Genomic DNA, 14,914 nt, shown 5'->3' with positions numbered 1-14,914 from the left:
TATGTGGGATTAGTGCTTCTGCGACAACACAGTGCCAGAAACCATCTTAAGCTTTGAGCCGTTGAGTATTGAGTTACATAAATAAGTAGCTCTGAGATTACTTTATAGGGCAGCGCCGTGGCACTGTGGGTAGTGTTGGCTGTCTCACAGCTCCAGGGTTCTGGGGTTGTAGGTCCAAACACCACCTTGGGTCACTGTCTGTGAGGAGTGTTTATTCCTCTTTGGGTTTCCTCTGGGTGCTCCAGGTTTCTCCTGAAGTCATAAGTGGGATGCTCTGTGATAGACTGGTGCTCCTGAACAGGATAAAGGTAGAGGTGTCTGTATAATGGCAGTTTCAAATGGTGAAAAAGCATAAATGTAAAGAATGACTGATTGGTGGTTGCTGTTTTAATGCTATCTTTTAATTGTAAAGGTCCTGTTAAACAGCACTGAGAGAGATATGTGTTTTAAGGTGGTATTTTTCTATTATTCAGACTTGATCCCAGCATTCAGTCTCTCACCAACTTGTCATTTCTGGATTGATATGGAGTTAGTGTCATTGCTGTAAACATTCTGCAGCAGTGTTGTTCTGGGAGTTACGGCTTTGTCGTGTTGGTTAGTAATGGCCAGCGATTGAGCTGGTGGTTTGGGTGGGCTGTGGGATGACACAGTGGCAGAGTGTTGGTCATAAAACATGTCAATGAATCAGCAGGACGTGGGCTGAGAGCAGCAGACAGGCTTTTTTTCTGACGCTGGTTCAAAATATTTTTGTTTACACTCTTTGAGCGCGACTGTTTTCTGCTTCTGTTTTCGCTGGGGCTTTTGCGCCCCCTGCTGGTCCACTCTGACTTTACTCCTGATAGTAAAAATAACGGGCATTCTGGTTTGCTCTTTACAACCTCAGTTCATGTGTTGAAATGACATAAAATCATAGATAGCAGAAAGTTCTGCTTCAAAAATGTGATCGACTGAGCTTACCCAGTAAACATTTAGCCGTTGATTCAACGTTGAAATAACGTAATGTCTGCCGTCTAATCAACGTTCTCTTAAGGTTGAAAATGAAAGTTGAAAGACGTCCGAACACAGACATTGAAAAGACGACTATTAGACGTATTTTGGACGTCTATTGACGTTATTAATTGGTCCCGAAATAAATTACTTGAATAAAACGCATTTTGGACGTCCACTGACGTTATCGATTGGTCACCACTTAACTAACTTATTAGGGTGGATTTTGGACGTCCATTGACGTTTAAAATATGTCATTGACGGACAGACTTCTTTTAGACCTATTTTGAACGTCCAGGGACGTTCCTTGTTTACTGGGTAGGTACGTACGTGTAACACTGCGCACATCAACTAGATTCTGTAGTAAAAGTCATTTCCACTCATTTGTTTTTAAACGTTTTGCCTTTAAAAGTTGTTTTGTGGTGATAGGGAGCAGACATCCCAAATGTTTAAAGCTACGTAAACCTACTTCATAAAAGGTCCCTCAACCTTTGTTGTTTATGGCAGAGGTATGATATTAAAACTTTTTCATGTCTGTGCCGTCCATGGACTGGTGCTGTGTCCAGGTTTTGTTCCTGTCTTGTGCCCAGTGATTCCACGTAGGCTTTGCACCCACTGAAGCCATAATCTGGATGCACTACAAGCGTAGTGTGACCAGACGTCCTCTTTTACCCGGACATGTCCTCTTTTTAAGACTTAAAAAAATGTTCGGGCAAAATTTCACAAACGTCCGGGATTTTGTTTTTCTAGAGCTTACATAGAACTTCGAGAAGTTTCGTTCACAAACTAGTCCCGCCCTCCCCTACTCCGATTGGTTCGCTTTAGTGAGAAGGGAGCGTGGTAAAATAGCCTAAAATCTTCTGATTGGACGGTCTGACTGTAGAGCTACCGTTATTGGTCGATAACCTTCTCTGTAAACATTTAATTGGTCAGTCTGCACCTCAGTAGTCCTTGTTTACGTCAGGCAAAACTCATGTACCCACCCTCATCTCGAGCAGCTATGAAACGTAAATGTATAAAAAAAAAAAGTTCTCGGATGAATTAAAAAAGAAATTCCCATGTTTTGTGAAGCAAATAAAGGTGTAAAGGACCTAAAAGCACACACAGGTTCAGCTAAGCATACAACTGCAGCGAGGGGAGAGCTCATCACCCGCCATCTCAGATTAATCAAAGAATGATTGATGAAACGTGTGTGTGTGTGTTGGCCACTTCACCACCATTTAAATCAGCCTCAAGTGTCTAGACAGAAGAGTCTGTTATAGATGTTATTATTAAGAGGCCACTCTCCTTTACTATTTATTTTCTTCCTGATGCTGGAATTTGGCCGAAGCAGCCGCCACAGCTAACCCAGTTTCCCATGTCTGGGCTATTTTTAGACCAGTGTTTTTGAAGTTGTAGCAATATTTCATCCGTTGGCTGTGGGGGAAGTGTCTGAGGGATGAATAATGTACGCTTTACTCCAGCTGTGATATTCTTCTAGTACTCTTCATCCCCCCCCGATGTTCACGCTCTGCTTTATGGTTCTAGAGCAGCCCAGACGTACACCACATGCTCCTGTCTGATCCTCTCACTTTCTCTCCTTTCCCTCATTCCTCCTTCTCTTTCCATCCATCACTTCCCTCCCTCATCCATCTCACTCATTTATTTAGTTTTTTTTCCCCCTGTTCTGCCTCATTTCTCTCATCTGGCTTTATTTCTTGATCTTGGCTGTCCATCTGAGGTAACGTAGATCTGCTGGGAATGAAGAATGGCTTCCACTTTCGTGATTTACAATGATGCAGCTGAAATTTTACTTTTTTATTTAGGATATGTCTTCCTCAGCCACGATAAAAAATACTCACTAACAGTGTATTTCATAGTTATCACTCCAGTCCTTTCCACTGATGTAGATATTATGGCATTCAACTGAGTGTGTGCATGTAGAGCCTGTTTATTTATTTCTGTTCATGTGAAAAGACTCTTACTCAGGTAAGAGCCAGGGTTTTTTGTTTTTGAATAACAGAAATCATATCAGGTGGTGTCGCAGTTACACAGCTCCAGGGACCTGCAGGTTGTGTGTTTGAGTCCCGCTCCGGGTGACTGTCTGTGAGGAGTGTGGTGTGTTCTCCCTGTGTCTGTGTGGGTTTCCTCCGGGTGACTGTCTGTGAGGAGTGTGGTGTGTTCTCCCTGTGTCTGCGTGGGTTTCCTCCGGGTGACTGTCTGTGAGAAGTGTGGTGTGTTCTCCCTGTGTCTGCGTGGGTTTCCTCCGGGTGACTGTCTGTGAGGAGTGTGGTGTGTTCTCCCTGTGTCTGCGTGGGTTTCCTCCGGGTGACTGTCTGTGAGGAGTGTGGTGTGTTCTCCCTGTGTCTGCGTGGGTTTCCTCCGGGTGACTGTCTGTGAGGAGTGTGGTGTGTTCTCCCTGTGTCTGCGTGGGTTTCCTCCGGGTGACTGTCTGTGAGGAGTGTGGTGTGTTCTCCCTGTGTCTGCGTGGGTTTCCTCCGGGTGACTGTCTGTGAGGAGTGTGGTGTGTTCTCCCTGTGTCTGCGTGGGTTTCCTCCGGGTGACTGTCTGTGAGGAGTGTGGTGTGTTCTCCCTGTGTCTGCGTGGGTTTCCTCCGGGTGACTGTCTGTGAGGAGTGTGGTGTGTTCTCCCTGTGTCTGCGTGGGTTTCCTCTGGGTGACTGTCAGTGAGGAGTGTGGTGTGTTCTCCCTGCGTCTGCGTGGGTTTCCTCCGGGTGACTGTCTGTGAGGAGTGTGGTGTGTTCTCCCTGCGTCTGCGTGGGTTTCCTCCGGGTGACTGTCTGTGAGGAGTGTGGTGTGTTCTCCCTGTGTCTGCGTGGGTTTCCTCTGGGTGACTGTCAGTGAGGAGTGTGGTGTGTTCTCCCTGTGTCTGCGTGGGTTTCCTCCGGGTGACTGTCTGTGAGGAGTGTGGTGTGTTCTCCCTGTGCCTGCGTGGGTTTCCTCCGGGTCACTGCCTGTGAGGAGTGTGGTGTGTTCTCCCTGTGCCTGCGTGGGTTTCCTGAGTCACAGTCTGTGAGGAGTGTTGTGTGTTCGCTCTGTGCCTGCGTAGGTTTCTTCCGGGTGACTATCTGTGAGGAGTGTGGTATGTTCTCTCTGTGTCCGCGTGGGTTTCCTTCCTCCCACAGTCCAAAAACACGTTGGTAGGTGGATTGGTGACACAAAAGTGTCCGTGGGGGGTGTGTGAGTGTGTCTGTGTTGCCCTGTGAAGGACTGGCGCCCCCTCCAGGGTGTATTCCCGCCTTGTGTCCAATGATTCCAGGTAGGCTCTGGACCCACCGTGACCCTGAACTGGATAAGCGGTTACAGATGATGAATGAATAATGAAAATGAATGAAGTCGTATCAGATATTAAAATTGGTTAGGGCTGTGGTGTGTTTTTGTGGGGAATGTTTGTGTTTGGTGGAGAATAATGGTGTTTTTTGGTGGATATGGCTCTGTAGGCAATGACAGTGTTTGGAGGAACATTCTTGTGTGTGGATGATGATGATGATGTGGTGGACTTTGCTGGTGTTTGGTGTTCAGTAATAATGTTTTGGATGTCACAGTGGTGCTGTAGGTAGTGTTGCTGGCACACAATATCAGTATCTCAAGGTGCTGTGTTCGAACCTCACCAGGATCCCTGTGGGCGAGGGCTGTGGTGTGTTGCTTTTTGTTCTCCTAGGGCTTATCTTATCTTTTCTAAGCTGTTTTTGTTTCTTATTATGCCCTTTCCCCTCATTTATAATTTGGGATTGTTGATATTTTGTGGTGTTCTCCCTGTGTCTGTGTGGGTTTCCTCCGGGTGCTCTGGTTTCCTCCCACGGTCCAAAAACACATGTTGGTAGGTGGATTGGCGACTCAAAAGTGTCCGTAGGTGTGTGTGTGTCTTGCCCTGTGAAGGACTATTCCAGGTAGGCTCTGGACCCACTGCAACCCTGAACTGGATAAGGGTTACAGATAATGAATGAATGATTGATATTTTGTTTGAGAACTATGATTTGATAAATATGGCGATTTAATGCCACAGTACTGTAGTTAATTAAAAGTATTATTTAATATACAAGCATATAAGCACATTCAATTTTCCTTCATCTGCAGAGATAACTACACGCTTCAGATCAACCCCAACTCAGGCCTCTGTAATGAAGACCATCTCTCTTACTTCAAGTTCATCGGCCGAGTCGCAGGCATGGCTGTTTATCACGGAAAACTACTGGATGGTATGTTTCACTTTCTGATTGAATAGTTGGGATACAGGGCATACTGTGTTTCTAAGAGGTCGTTTACTCCCCACCCAGGTTTCTTCATTCGTCCCTTTTACAAGATGATGCTGGGAAAACAGATCACATTAAATGACATGGAGTCAGTGGTAAGTCACAAACCACCACAGAAATGTGGTCCCACTCCATTAGGAGGAGATGCTATGAGCTCAAATGAGCATTCACACTTTGGAAAGGGTACTTTTTAAGCGTGTGATTTGGCTTTTTTTTATTTATTATATTTAAATATGCTAATACTGAATAAAAATAAACACAGCAACCCTTAAGTGAAGTTTGTGTTTTTTTGTTTTGTGTAGGACAGTGAGTACTACAACTCTCTGAAATGGATTCTGGAGAACGACCCGATGGAGCTGGATTTACGGTTCTGTATCGATGAAGACAACTTCGGACAGGTGATTACTTATAGCCTCAGTCCTTTCAGCTTTGATTTATTGCTGGATTCATATCAAAGACCTCAGAGAAACTGCAAAACTTTGGGGAAGTTTCTGTGGGGCCCAGTTTTTTGTTGTTATTTAAAGTTAAAACATTATCTACAGGGAACAAATTTAAACAGAGCAAATTAAGTGGACAGTTTTGTTTTAATTAAGTTTTACGTATTGGTGAGGTGGGCGGCATGTTGGTGCTGCAGGTAGTGGCTTTGCCCTACAGCTCCAGGACTTTCAGGGTCCTGGGTTCAGTCCCCATCTCGGAGGAGGGGTTCCCTTTGAATCTATAGTTTCCTCCCACAGTCCAAAAACAAATGTTGGTTGGTCAGTTGGCTGTGTGGGATTGCTGTAGTGTTTGAAGCCTGTTCCTGCCTCACACCCAGTGATTCCAGGTGGGAAACTGCCACAGCCCTGATCAAAATGATGGATATTTGGGGGGGGGGGGGAACAAGACTAAGTAATTTATATTGTACATTTTTGTATGTATATTTGTTATTTTTATATCATATTCAACCAGTTAATATCTGCAGAATTGTTTTCTCTATAGAGGATGTGTTAACATTTTCAGTCTATTTTCACCTTATTTGTTTCAGACGTATCAGGTGGATCTGAAGCCAAGTGGCTCAGATATGGTCGTCACCAACGACAACAAAAAGGAGTACATCGAGTAAGCCCTTCGTCTCAGACAGCCACCGATTGTTTCCAGGATTCTCCCTCATTTCTCTAATTTTTTCCCTTCATTCTCCCTTTCTGAACAGCCTGGTCATTCAGTGGAGGTTTGTGAACAGGGTCCAGAAACAGATGAATGCCTTCATGGAGGTAAGAAAATTCACCCTTAGGATATTAATGCCTACTCTTAAAACTACTTTAATTTAATATGCCAGCAGGTGGCAGTGTGTCCTAAAAGTTGTGTTGTGACTATGGCTTGTCCGTCTTTGTGTGTTGGTTTTGTCCATAATTGTCTGATTTTATAATATTGTTTCTCCACAGGGATTCACAGAACTCATCCTCATAGACTTAATCAAAATCTTTGATGAGAACGAGTTGGAGGTAACTGCGCCCTTGGCAAATGCACAGATACTTCCTGGTTCTACATTACAACACACAAACTGAACTAGGGCTCTGTCTCAATCCCTACTGAACTGCCTTAATCCCTATAGTATACATAAGCAGCTGTGTAGGAGGTGGGCAGCTTTTTCACGAAAATCCAATCCTTATAAAACAGTTTACCAATTCACATGGGTTAGACAGTGATTAAATCAGCGAGTTTTCCCTTCTCTTGCTAACATTACTCAATATGTTCAAGAGGAAGTTTGATTCACAATAAAAGTAGTTAGCAAATTGGCTAAATAATGAAGGCCTGAGTTGAATAAATTAGCTAGCATGCTAATCTGCAAATACCCTGGACCCTACTACAGTCAAAAATAACCATATACAACTAAATTCAAAATAAAATATGATTTTGTTTGTGCTGGATGCTGCTGAGCTTGGTATTGAGTTTATTTAATGATTATGGTATTATTATTTAAAGCCAACCTTGTATGAAGATTACCTCATTACAGCTTGTATCCTGTCAAAATCAAATAATTATTTTCCCATTAGCTCTCATTAAAATGTGATGGTTTTGCCTCATGTACAATCTGTAAAATAGATCTTGGCATCACCAAGCAGCAGCAGGTGGAGAGAAATAACCAATAAGATCATGTTTCACTCCACTTTCGATCTGCCTAGCTGTCACTGAGAGAATATTTGTGAGCTTTTTAATATATATTTAACTCAGAAGTATGTCACACAAACATATTGCAGATTCTTTTTACATTGATGTTCAGAACTACAGGTAGAAAACCAGGCTCTGGATTACAGAAACAACCTGAAAAGGTTATCAGGGCAGTAATGTTCACAGAACATAATTTTCCTAGTTCATTATCAGATAATAAGAATATTACAGATTTATTCCTAACTTACCAACTGTATTTTAACAGCCCCATAGAGTTTTATCATCTATTTTTTAAGTTTCTATTTATTTTCCAAATGCTGCCAATTCTTCAAAGACACTTATAAATAGTGGAATCTTGGTGGCAATTACATTATTGATTTGCAGATCATGGAGGCACTGAAATTAGTTCTATACACTTTTAACCAAAGTCTACTGTTGACAGTTTGAGAAGATATTCCTGAGCATATCCAGTAAACAAGGAACGTCCCTGGACTTTCAAAATAGGTCTAAAAGTAGTCTGTCCGTCAAGGACATATTTTAAACGTCAGTGGACGTCCAAATTCCATCTTAATAAGTTAGTTAAGTGGTGACCAATCGATAACGTCAGTGGACGTCCAAAATGCGTTTTATACGTCTTTTCAATGTCTGTGTTTGGACGTCTTTTCAACTTTCATTTTCAACCTTAAGAGAACGTTGATTAGACGGCAGTCATTACGTTATTTCAACGTTGAATCAACGGCTAAATGTTTACTGGGTATTCCACACGTACTGTTAGGTATATAGGGATATTTATGTAGAAACCTTCATTTTAAGTGAAATACCAGCGTGACAATAATGCCAGTGCATCTCTGGGGTTTATAATTTATTTTAGTAACTTAATAGCAATTGACCTGAATTCCTGTAATTCCTGAAAACCAGCTTCACAAACTTGTCTGAATAAATACATATATGTAGTTGTGGATAGAATATAATGATTAAAAAAAATAATTGCATAATAAACCAAGAGATCTGAATGTTAACCATGTGTTGTGTTGTTGTGCAGCTGCTGATGTGTGGTCTGGGGGATGTAGATGTTAACGACTGGAGGCAGCACACTGTCTATAAGAACGGCTACTGCCCAAATCACCCGGTCATTCAGTGGTTCTGGAAGGTAGGCACTGATGTTTTGTTTGACGCTGTGTGTGCTGGATTGAGTCAGAGGTTGCTTTTCCACTGGGCCGTTCTGGTTTGGTAATTTGTTACCTTTGTATTCAGTTAACTCTGTAAGACTAGAGTGTAAAATGCTCTTCAGCTGGATGTTTCTGGTGCTGTCCTGTTACGCCAAACTGTCTGTTGCAAGACATGGCAACTCTGCAATTCCAAGTAATTCCCAGCAAATTCATAGCAATTCTGACCAAAAGCAGCCTCATTACTTCCCTCTGGTGGAGAAATCTCCAGGTTCATATTCATATTCACATTCATAATTATATACATGACTGTATATTTTAGAGCAGCTATAATTTGCTTAATAAAACGTCATTTCCTTTTCCAGGTTCATGAGTCTTAAAAAAATTTGTGTTAATTCACTGTGGCTTTTACATGGGAGTAAATATTTGATCAGTGTCATGTAATAAAAAAAGTGATAGGGAACTGGAGCTTGTGTGATTTTAAGGACTGAAGTTAATGTGACCGGTTTGAGTAGGGTGTGTGTAATGTGTGTGTGCGCTGCTGTTTGTGTATGGGACAGACACACTGCAGATCAAAGTCTTTTTGATGTGATGCTCATGCACTGTTTGCTCTGATGAAAGAGCCACTGAGCACATCAGAACCAGCTTATCAGCCGGCTGGAGACAGAACAAACCAGTACACACACACACACACACACACACAAGCAGACACCTACGTCTAGGTAACAAAGTCATATACATGATATAGTTACTAGTAACCTGTCCCAAATGTATAATGTATACACCGAATGTTCAGTGACACTGCCTTAGCAAAAAACTATTTTGGAATCATGGGTGTTATTAGTGTGTTGTGTACTTTTACTGCAACAGTTAGTCATTCCAAAGGGACTGGATAGTGTCCAGTGCTCAGGGGCTGTATGGTGACCTTGGGATTCATTTATTTTATTTGATTTATTTATTATTTTAATGAAGATTATACAGTTAAATGCTGGAGTAGCTTTTTCACTAATTATAGGAAATGTCTGGTTCGATGGCATTAGGCTGTGAGAACATAAGTGAGGTCATGTTCAGATGTTGGAGGTTACAAATGCAAGTCCAGCTCCCCTCAGAAGTACTGAATGAAGCTCCATCACCCTTATCAGCTCCACAGTCCAATTCTGGGAGGTCTCCGTACTCCTCTAGATGACCCTTCACATTAGGCAGGGTGACCTCATACTCGTGCAGCTTTCCTGCTTTTCTGTAAAGATTAAACAAAATCAATTATTCATTCATTATCCGTAAGCTCTTACCTAATTCAGGGTCGTGATGGGTCCAGTCACTACAGTAGACACTAAAGTAGCTAAGTTCAGTAGTTATGAGGGGTGTCTACAAGGTTTGGGACATAATTTATGTCATATCTTGATTTAATATAATGTTAATTCCTATGACTGACAGTAATGTCTTTATCCTGTGTGTGTGTGTGTGTGTGTGTGTGTGTGTAGGCCGTGTTGTTAATGGATGCTGAGAAAAGGATTCGTTTACTGCAGTTCGTCACAGGAACCTCCAGAGTGCCCATGAATGGCTTTGCTGAGCTCTACGGTAGGAAAACAACACACACAACAGCTCAGTCCCAAATGGAGCTACGTTTAACGGATTGTTTCATTGCTTTGCATCTAATAAACATGCCCTTGTTAGTCACTATGCCTAAGAACACCACAGTATGGGAAGTCACTCTGTATGATCACAATGAGATATATTTCAGTACTGTTGGACTGTTCTGACCCAGTTATACAGGGGTTGGACAATGAAAGTGAAACACCTGGTTTTAGACCACAGTAAGTTATTAGTGTGGTGTAGGGCCTCCTTTTGTGGCCAATACAGCGTCAATTCGTCTTGGGAATGACATACACAAGTCCTGCACAGTGGTCAGAGGGATTTGAAACCATTCTTCTTGCAGGATAGTGGCCAGGTCTCTACGTGATGCTGGTGGAGGAAAACGTTTCCTGACTCGCTCCTCCAAAACACCCCAAAGTGTCTCAATAATATTTAGATCTGGTGACTGTGCAGGCCATGGGAGATGTTCAACTTCACTTTCATGTTCATCAAACCAGTCTTTCACCAGTCTTGCTGTGTGTATTGGTGCATTGTCGTCCTGATACACAGCACCGCCTTCAGGACACAGTGTTTAAACCATTGGATGCACATGGTCTTACTGGTGCAATGTGCAGTTAATGAAGATTGTCCACCAGTCTGCTCCAATTTAGCCCTGAAACCTCCCACACTACAATGACAGGTGTTTCAGTTTCATTGTCTAACCCCTGTATGTTATTAGACGTTGAAGGATTGTAAACGACTGTATTTCTGTCTGATGGTGTGGGTTTGTTGTGTCCATTTTCCACCACAATATTAGATGTTAACACTGATTGTTAATGTGTTACAGTTTGTTATAAGGTCAACTGCATTGTCTCCCAGTCTTTTTTGTAAAAAAAAAAACAGTTTATGTAAATCACCATGTTGTTGTTGTTCTGAGATTTGTTCTGTGTTGTAGGTTCGAATGGGCCACAGCTGTTTACCATCGAGCAGTGGGGCACACCAGATAAACTGCCCCGAGCCCACACATGGTAAGATCTCCTGGACTTGGATTGGGAAGCTTCAGGCCTGGCTGCTAAGTCAAATATAGTATTTAAAGTTTACTGCAGCCATTTAACGGCTACGAGAGTCCACGTCCCACACCCCAAATAATACAAAGCACAGCTCTAGTGCTACTGAGCTCAAGCCCATTTTACACCCTACAGACAATTACGCTGCTTAGTGTTCTCCTCCAAATGTGTTAAATACCAGTGATGTTTCAATCAAAAGGGAAATTTGTATATGTTGTGTTTTTTCTATCATATATATATATATATTGTAACACTGTTGTTTCTGTCCTCAGCTTTAATCGTCTGGACCTTCCAGCCTACGAGTCGTTTGACGACCTGAGAGAGAAGCTGCTGATGGCAGTGGAGAATGCCCAGGGCTTCGAGGGAGTGGACTAAAGAAAGATAAACTGAGAGAAATGACTATGAAAATGTCTAATCTGCCAATACACACACACACACACACACACACACACACAGCTGCCAGTGTATGGTGGAACCCAAGCGCCTGAAGCAGCATTATCACACAGTAATGCATGTGTTCGTGCCCAGGAGCCAGTGTGGACTTACACAGAAATGCACGGAGACTTCAGTAGACAATATAGCTCTCAGCAGAGTCCTTTAAACCTGCTCTCTCCTCTTTCTCCCTCTCTTCTTTCTCATCATCCTCTCTTCTCTGGTGCTTCTCTCTTACTCCACATCTTTCTGCACCTTTTTTTTTTCTTTTATATCCCTTTCTTTCTCTTTTTATCCTACCTGCTCTCTTCTTTTCATTTTTAATCCTCTCTCCTATCTCAGTTCTTTTAATTCTCCGCCTGTGCCACTCTTATCACTTATGTTATCTCTCTCTGGTGCTTTCTTCTCTCTCTCTCTCTCTCTCTCTCTCTTCTCAATCTGCAGAGATTTTCTCAGATAGACTTGTGTATTTCTCTATTTCTCTCTGTGCTAGCCTCAGGAGCATGCCCTTGAGAAGAAGGGGGAAAAAAAGAGAAATGAAAAACAGACTGTTTCAGTTTGTCCTTTAATAAAAGCTATGGGTAGTTCTGGAAAACGCAGCCAACGAGCGGCTCCTGTCGTATCAGGTCTAAGCACCAGATTACCTTAGAAAAACAGCTGATCCCAGGAAGAAGACCAGCTCTTCGTCCTCCCACCTCCTCTCCTCTCCTCTCCTGTTCACGCCTTCCTTCCTTCTGCAAAGGACCCTTGTTATGTCTGTTTTTTTAGGATCGTTATCTTCCTCTGTTAAAGCCAAGAAGGAAAAGGATGTTCATAATCATTTTTAATCATTTTTATTTCTGATTCTATTATCTCTCTTAGCTTCTTGCCAACATTTGTACCGAAGATGTGGTTTACAGTTTTAGAAAGTGTTCAGGATATTTTTTTTTCTTTTTGAAAGCTAGCCAGAGCTGTGACAGAAATAAATATCATTGTAATATCATAAAACAAACAAAAAAAAACATGATCAGTGTGGTTAATGTAGTGCTAACAGCTGGCATGAACATGTATGTGTGCTTTTGATATGATTACGTAGTAATTACCGACTCCTCGCTCTTCCGCAGAAACAGAGGGAAGACCAATAAGACGTGTAAATGAGTTCGCTTTTCTTCACGACTGTATTATTATTAATATTGTTATTATCTTTATTGTTATAATGCTATAATAATGCTGTAAATGAGTTTGTTTGTTTTTTTTTGTGGGGAGGGCAGGGAAAAAACTTAATTTTCTCACTGTGTATTAAAGCTTGTGTAAGTATTAACAAGAATGAAAGGATGAAGATGTGAAAGTTCAGACTCTTTAGTACAAAAAGTCCTCTATCACTTATTTTCCTCTGTACCTTTGCTTCCTTTTTTCCTCATTTCATTTCCTCCTTTCATTCTCAGTACCACTGAACCTATAAGGGCACTTTAACGGTCACTCACGAGGGTCGTGGGCTTGACGTTTTGTCTTTTATTATTAACTTGAATGTGACTTTACTATATGAATATTTCACTTTATTCTGTTCGGAGCACTCAAACACCCGGTGCAATATCAGTCTGTTCTCTGCCTGCTGCTAACAAACACAACACGGCCTCTGGGGCTGATCCCAGGTCATTTTTGTCCTCTCATCACAATACGCCTCTATGAAGTCAAAATTGACCGGGGATCAGGGCTTTTAGGCTGTTTCACATCAAACCTGCTTATTTTCTGAAATCTCTCTCTCTCTCTCTCTTTTAACTTGTTATTTTCCATTCTCTCCTTTTATAGGAGGGTTTTTTGTTTTTTTTTGTTGCCTTTTATTTTTTTGTTGTTGTTTTTCAGATTTTGTTTTGTTGTTGTTTTTTTTATCGATGGGGAATTGTCCACCTTGTTGTGATTCCTCATTCCACGAGCCCTTGCAGTTCGTAACTTGGTTCAAATTAAAAACTGACGAATGCAAACTCCATCCTCTCACATTCCCGTTTGGATTTATTTTTCACTCACTCATGTTTCAGTACATTCACAGGATATTACACTGCAATGAACAGAGCTAAAAATGGATATAATAATAGTCTATCATCAAGTGAAAATAAATAAAAATGACTACATCCTCTACAGGTAACAGAAATACACATTGTGTTTCTGCACATAGAGCTCACAATTTCTATTTATTTGAGTCATGAAATCATTTGCAATTAGGTGTAAAAGCACCTATGAATATCGTTTTAGATCTTTTAAAGGACTTAGTTTTGTTTTTGCATGTTAAGGGGGTTTAAAGGCGGTACTCTATCTTTCTGACTGTTTAAACACAGTGAGAAACTGCAAAGTACTAGTGTGATTCTAACACCTTGGCTGAAGTAAATAATTGGGAATTGAATGATGTTTGGGTTGAGAAAAGTTAATTTTGTCCTTTGTTAGGGTTCCTGATGAACATCAGTCAGACTTGATGATTAGGCCTGTAAACATTGGGTTAAACCCCTTTGAAAATAAGTTGAATTGAGTCATCCAATTACAGTCAACTCTGAGGCCTCAGCATACTAACAATATTGGGCTTCTCCACTCTTAACTGTTTAAAAATACTGTCGTAAGTTAATCACTATTATTTTAAAAAGATATCTGTTTATTTCTTCATAATCATATAATGATGAAGGAATGTCATAATGTTTTTTATGTGAGGAGTGTGGTGTGTTCTCCCTGTGTCTGTGTGGGTTTCCTCCGGGTGACTGTCTGTGAGGAGTGTGGTGTGTTCTCCCTGTGTCTGCGTGGGTTTCCTCCGGGTGACTGTCTGTGAGGAGTGTGGTATGTTCTCCCTGTGTCTGCGTGGGTTTCCTCCGGGTGACTGTCTGTGAGGAGTGTGGTGAGTTCTCCCTGTGTCTGCGTGGGTTTCCACCGGGTGACTGTCTGTGAGGAGTGTGGTGTGTTCTCCCTGTGTCTGCGTGGGTTTCCTCCGGGTGACTGTCTGTGAGGAGTGTGGTGAGTTCTCCCTGTGTCTGCGTGGGTTTCCACCGGGTGACTGTCTGTGAGGAGTGTGGTGAGTTCTCCCTGTGTCTGCGTGGGTTTCCACCGGGTGACTGTCTGTGAGGAGTGTGGTGTGTTCTCCCTGTGTCTGCATGGGTTTCCTCTGGGTGACTGTCTGTGAGGAGTGTGGTGTGTTCTCCCTGTGTCTGCGTGGGTTTCCTCTGGGTGACTGTCTGTGAGGAGTGTGGTGTGTTCTCCCTGTGTCTGCGTGGGTTTCCTCCGGGTGACTGTCTGTGAGGAGTGTGGTGTGTTCTCCCTGTGTCTGTGTGGGT

At 42.2% G+C, this 14,914-nt stretch overlaps 1 protein-coding gene across 5 annotated transcripts in view; it reads left to right on the top strand.

The window, feature by feature from the left end:
* Positions 1 to 13,579, top strand: part of nedd4l (NEDD4 like E3 ubiquitin protein ligase) — a 114,591-nt gene extending 101,012 nt beyond the window's left edge. For all 5 annotated transcript variants that reach the window (XM_066645392.1, XM_066645391.1, XM_066645389.1 and 2 more), the window contains 10 exons: positions 5,064 to 5,185; positions 5,264 to 5,334; positions 5,542 to 5,637; positions 6,264 to 6,337; positions 6,429 to 6,489; positions 6,661 to 6,720; positions 8,430 to 8,537; positions 10,035 to 10,131; positions 11,081 to 11,153; positions 11,465 to 13,579. In XM_066645392.1, the coding sequence (XP_066501489.1) occupies positions 5,064 to 5,185; positions 5,264 to 5,334; positions 5,542 to 5,637; positions 6,264 to 6,337; positions 6,429 to 6,489; positions 6,661 to 6,720; positions 8,430 to 8,537; positions 10,035 to 10,131; positions 11,081 to 11,153; positions 11,465 to 11,567 (865 nt within the window). In that variant the 3' untranslated portion in view covers positions 11,568 to 13,579. The remainder of the gene's footprint in view (positions 1 to 5,063; positions 5,186 to 5,263; positions 5,335 to 5,541; positions 5,638 to 6,263; positions 6,338 to 6,428; positions 6,490 to 6,660; positions 6,721 to 8,429; positions 8,538 to 10,034; positions 10,132 to 11,080; positions 11,154 to 11,464) is intronic.
* Positions 13,580 to 14,914: the final 1,335 nt, after the last annotated feature.

The sequence above is a fragment of the Hoplias malabaricus genome, chromosome 15, assembly GCF_029633855.1.
Source record: "Hoplias malabaricus isolate fHopMal1 chromosome 15, fHopMal1.hap1, whole genome shotgun sequence".
Classification (NCBI taxonomy): domain Eukaryota; kingdom Metazoa; phylum Chordata; class Actinopteri; order Characiformes; family Erythrinidae; genus Hoplias; species Hoplias malabaricus.
The sequence above is the reverse complement of the archived record's forward strand: the minus strand, read 5'-3'. Positions and strand labels throughout refer to the sequence as shown.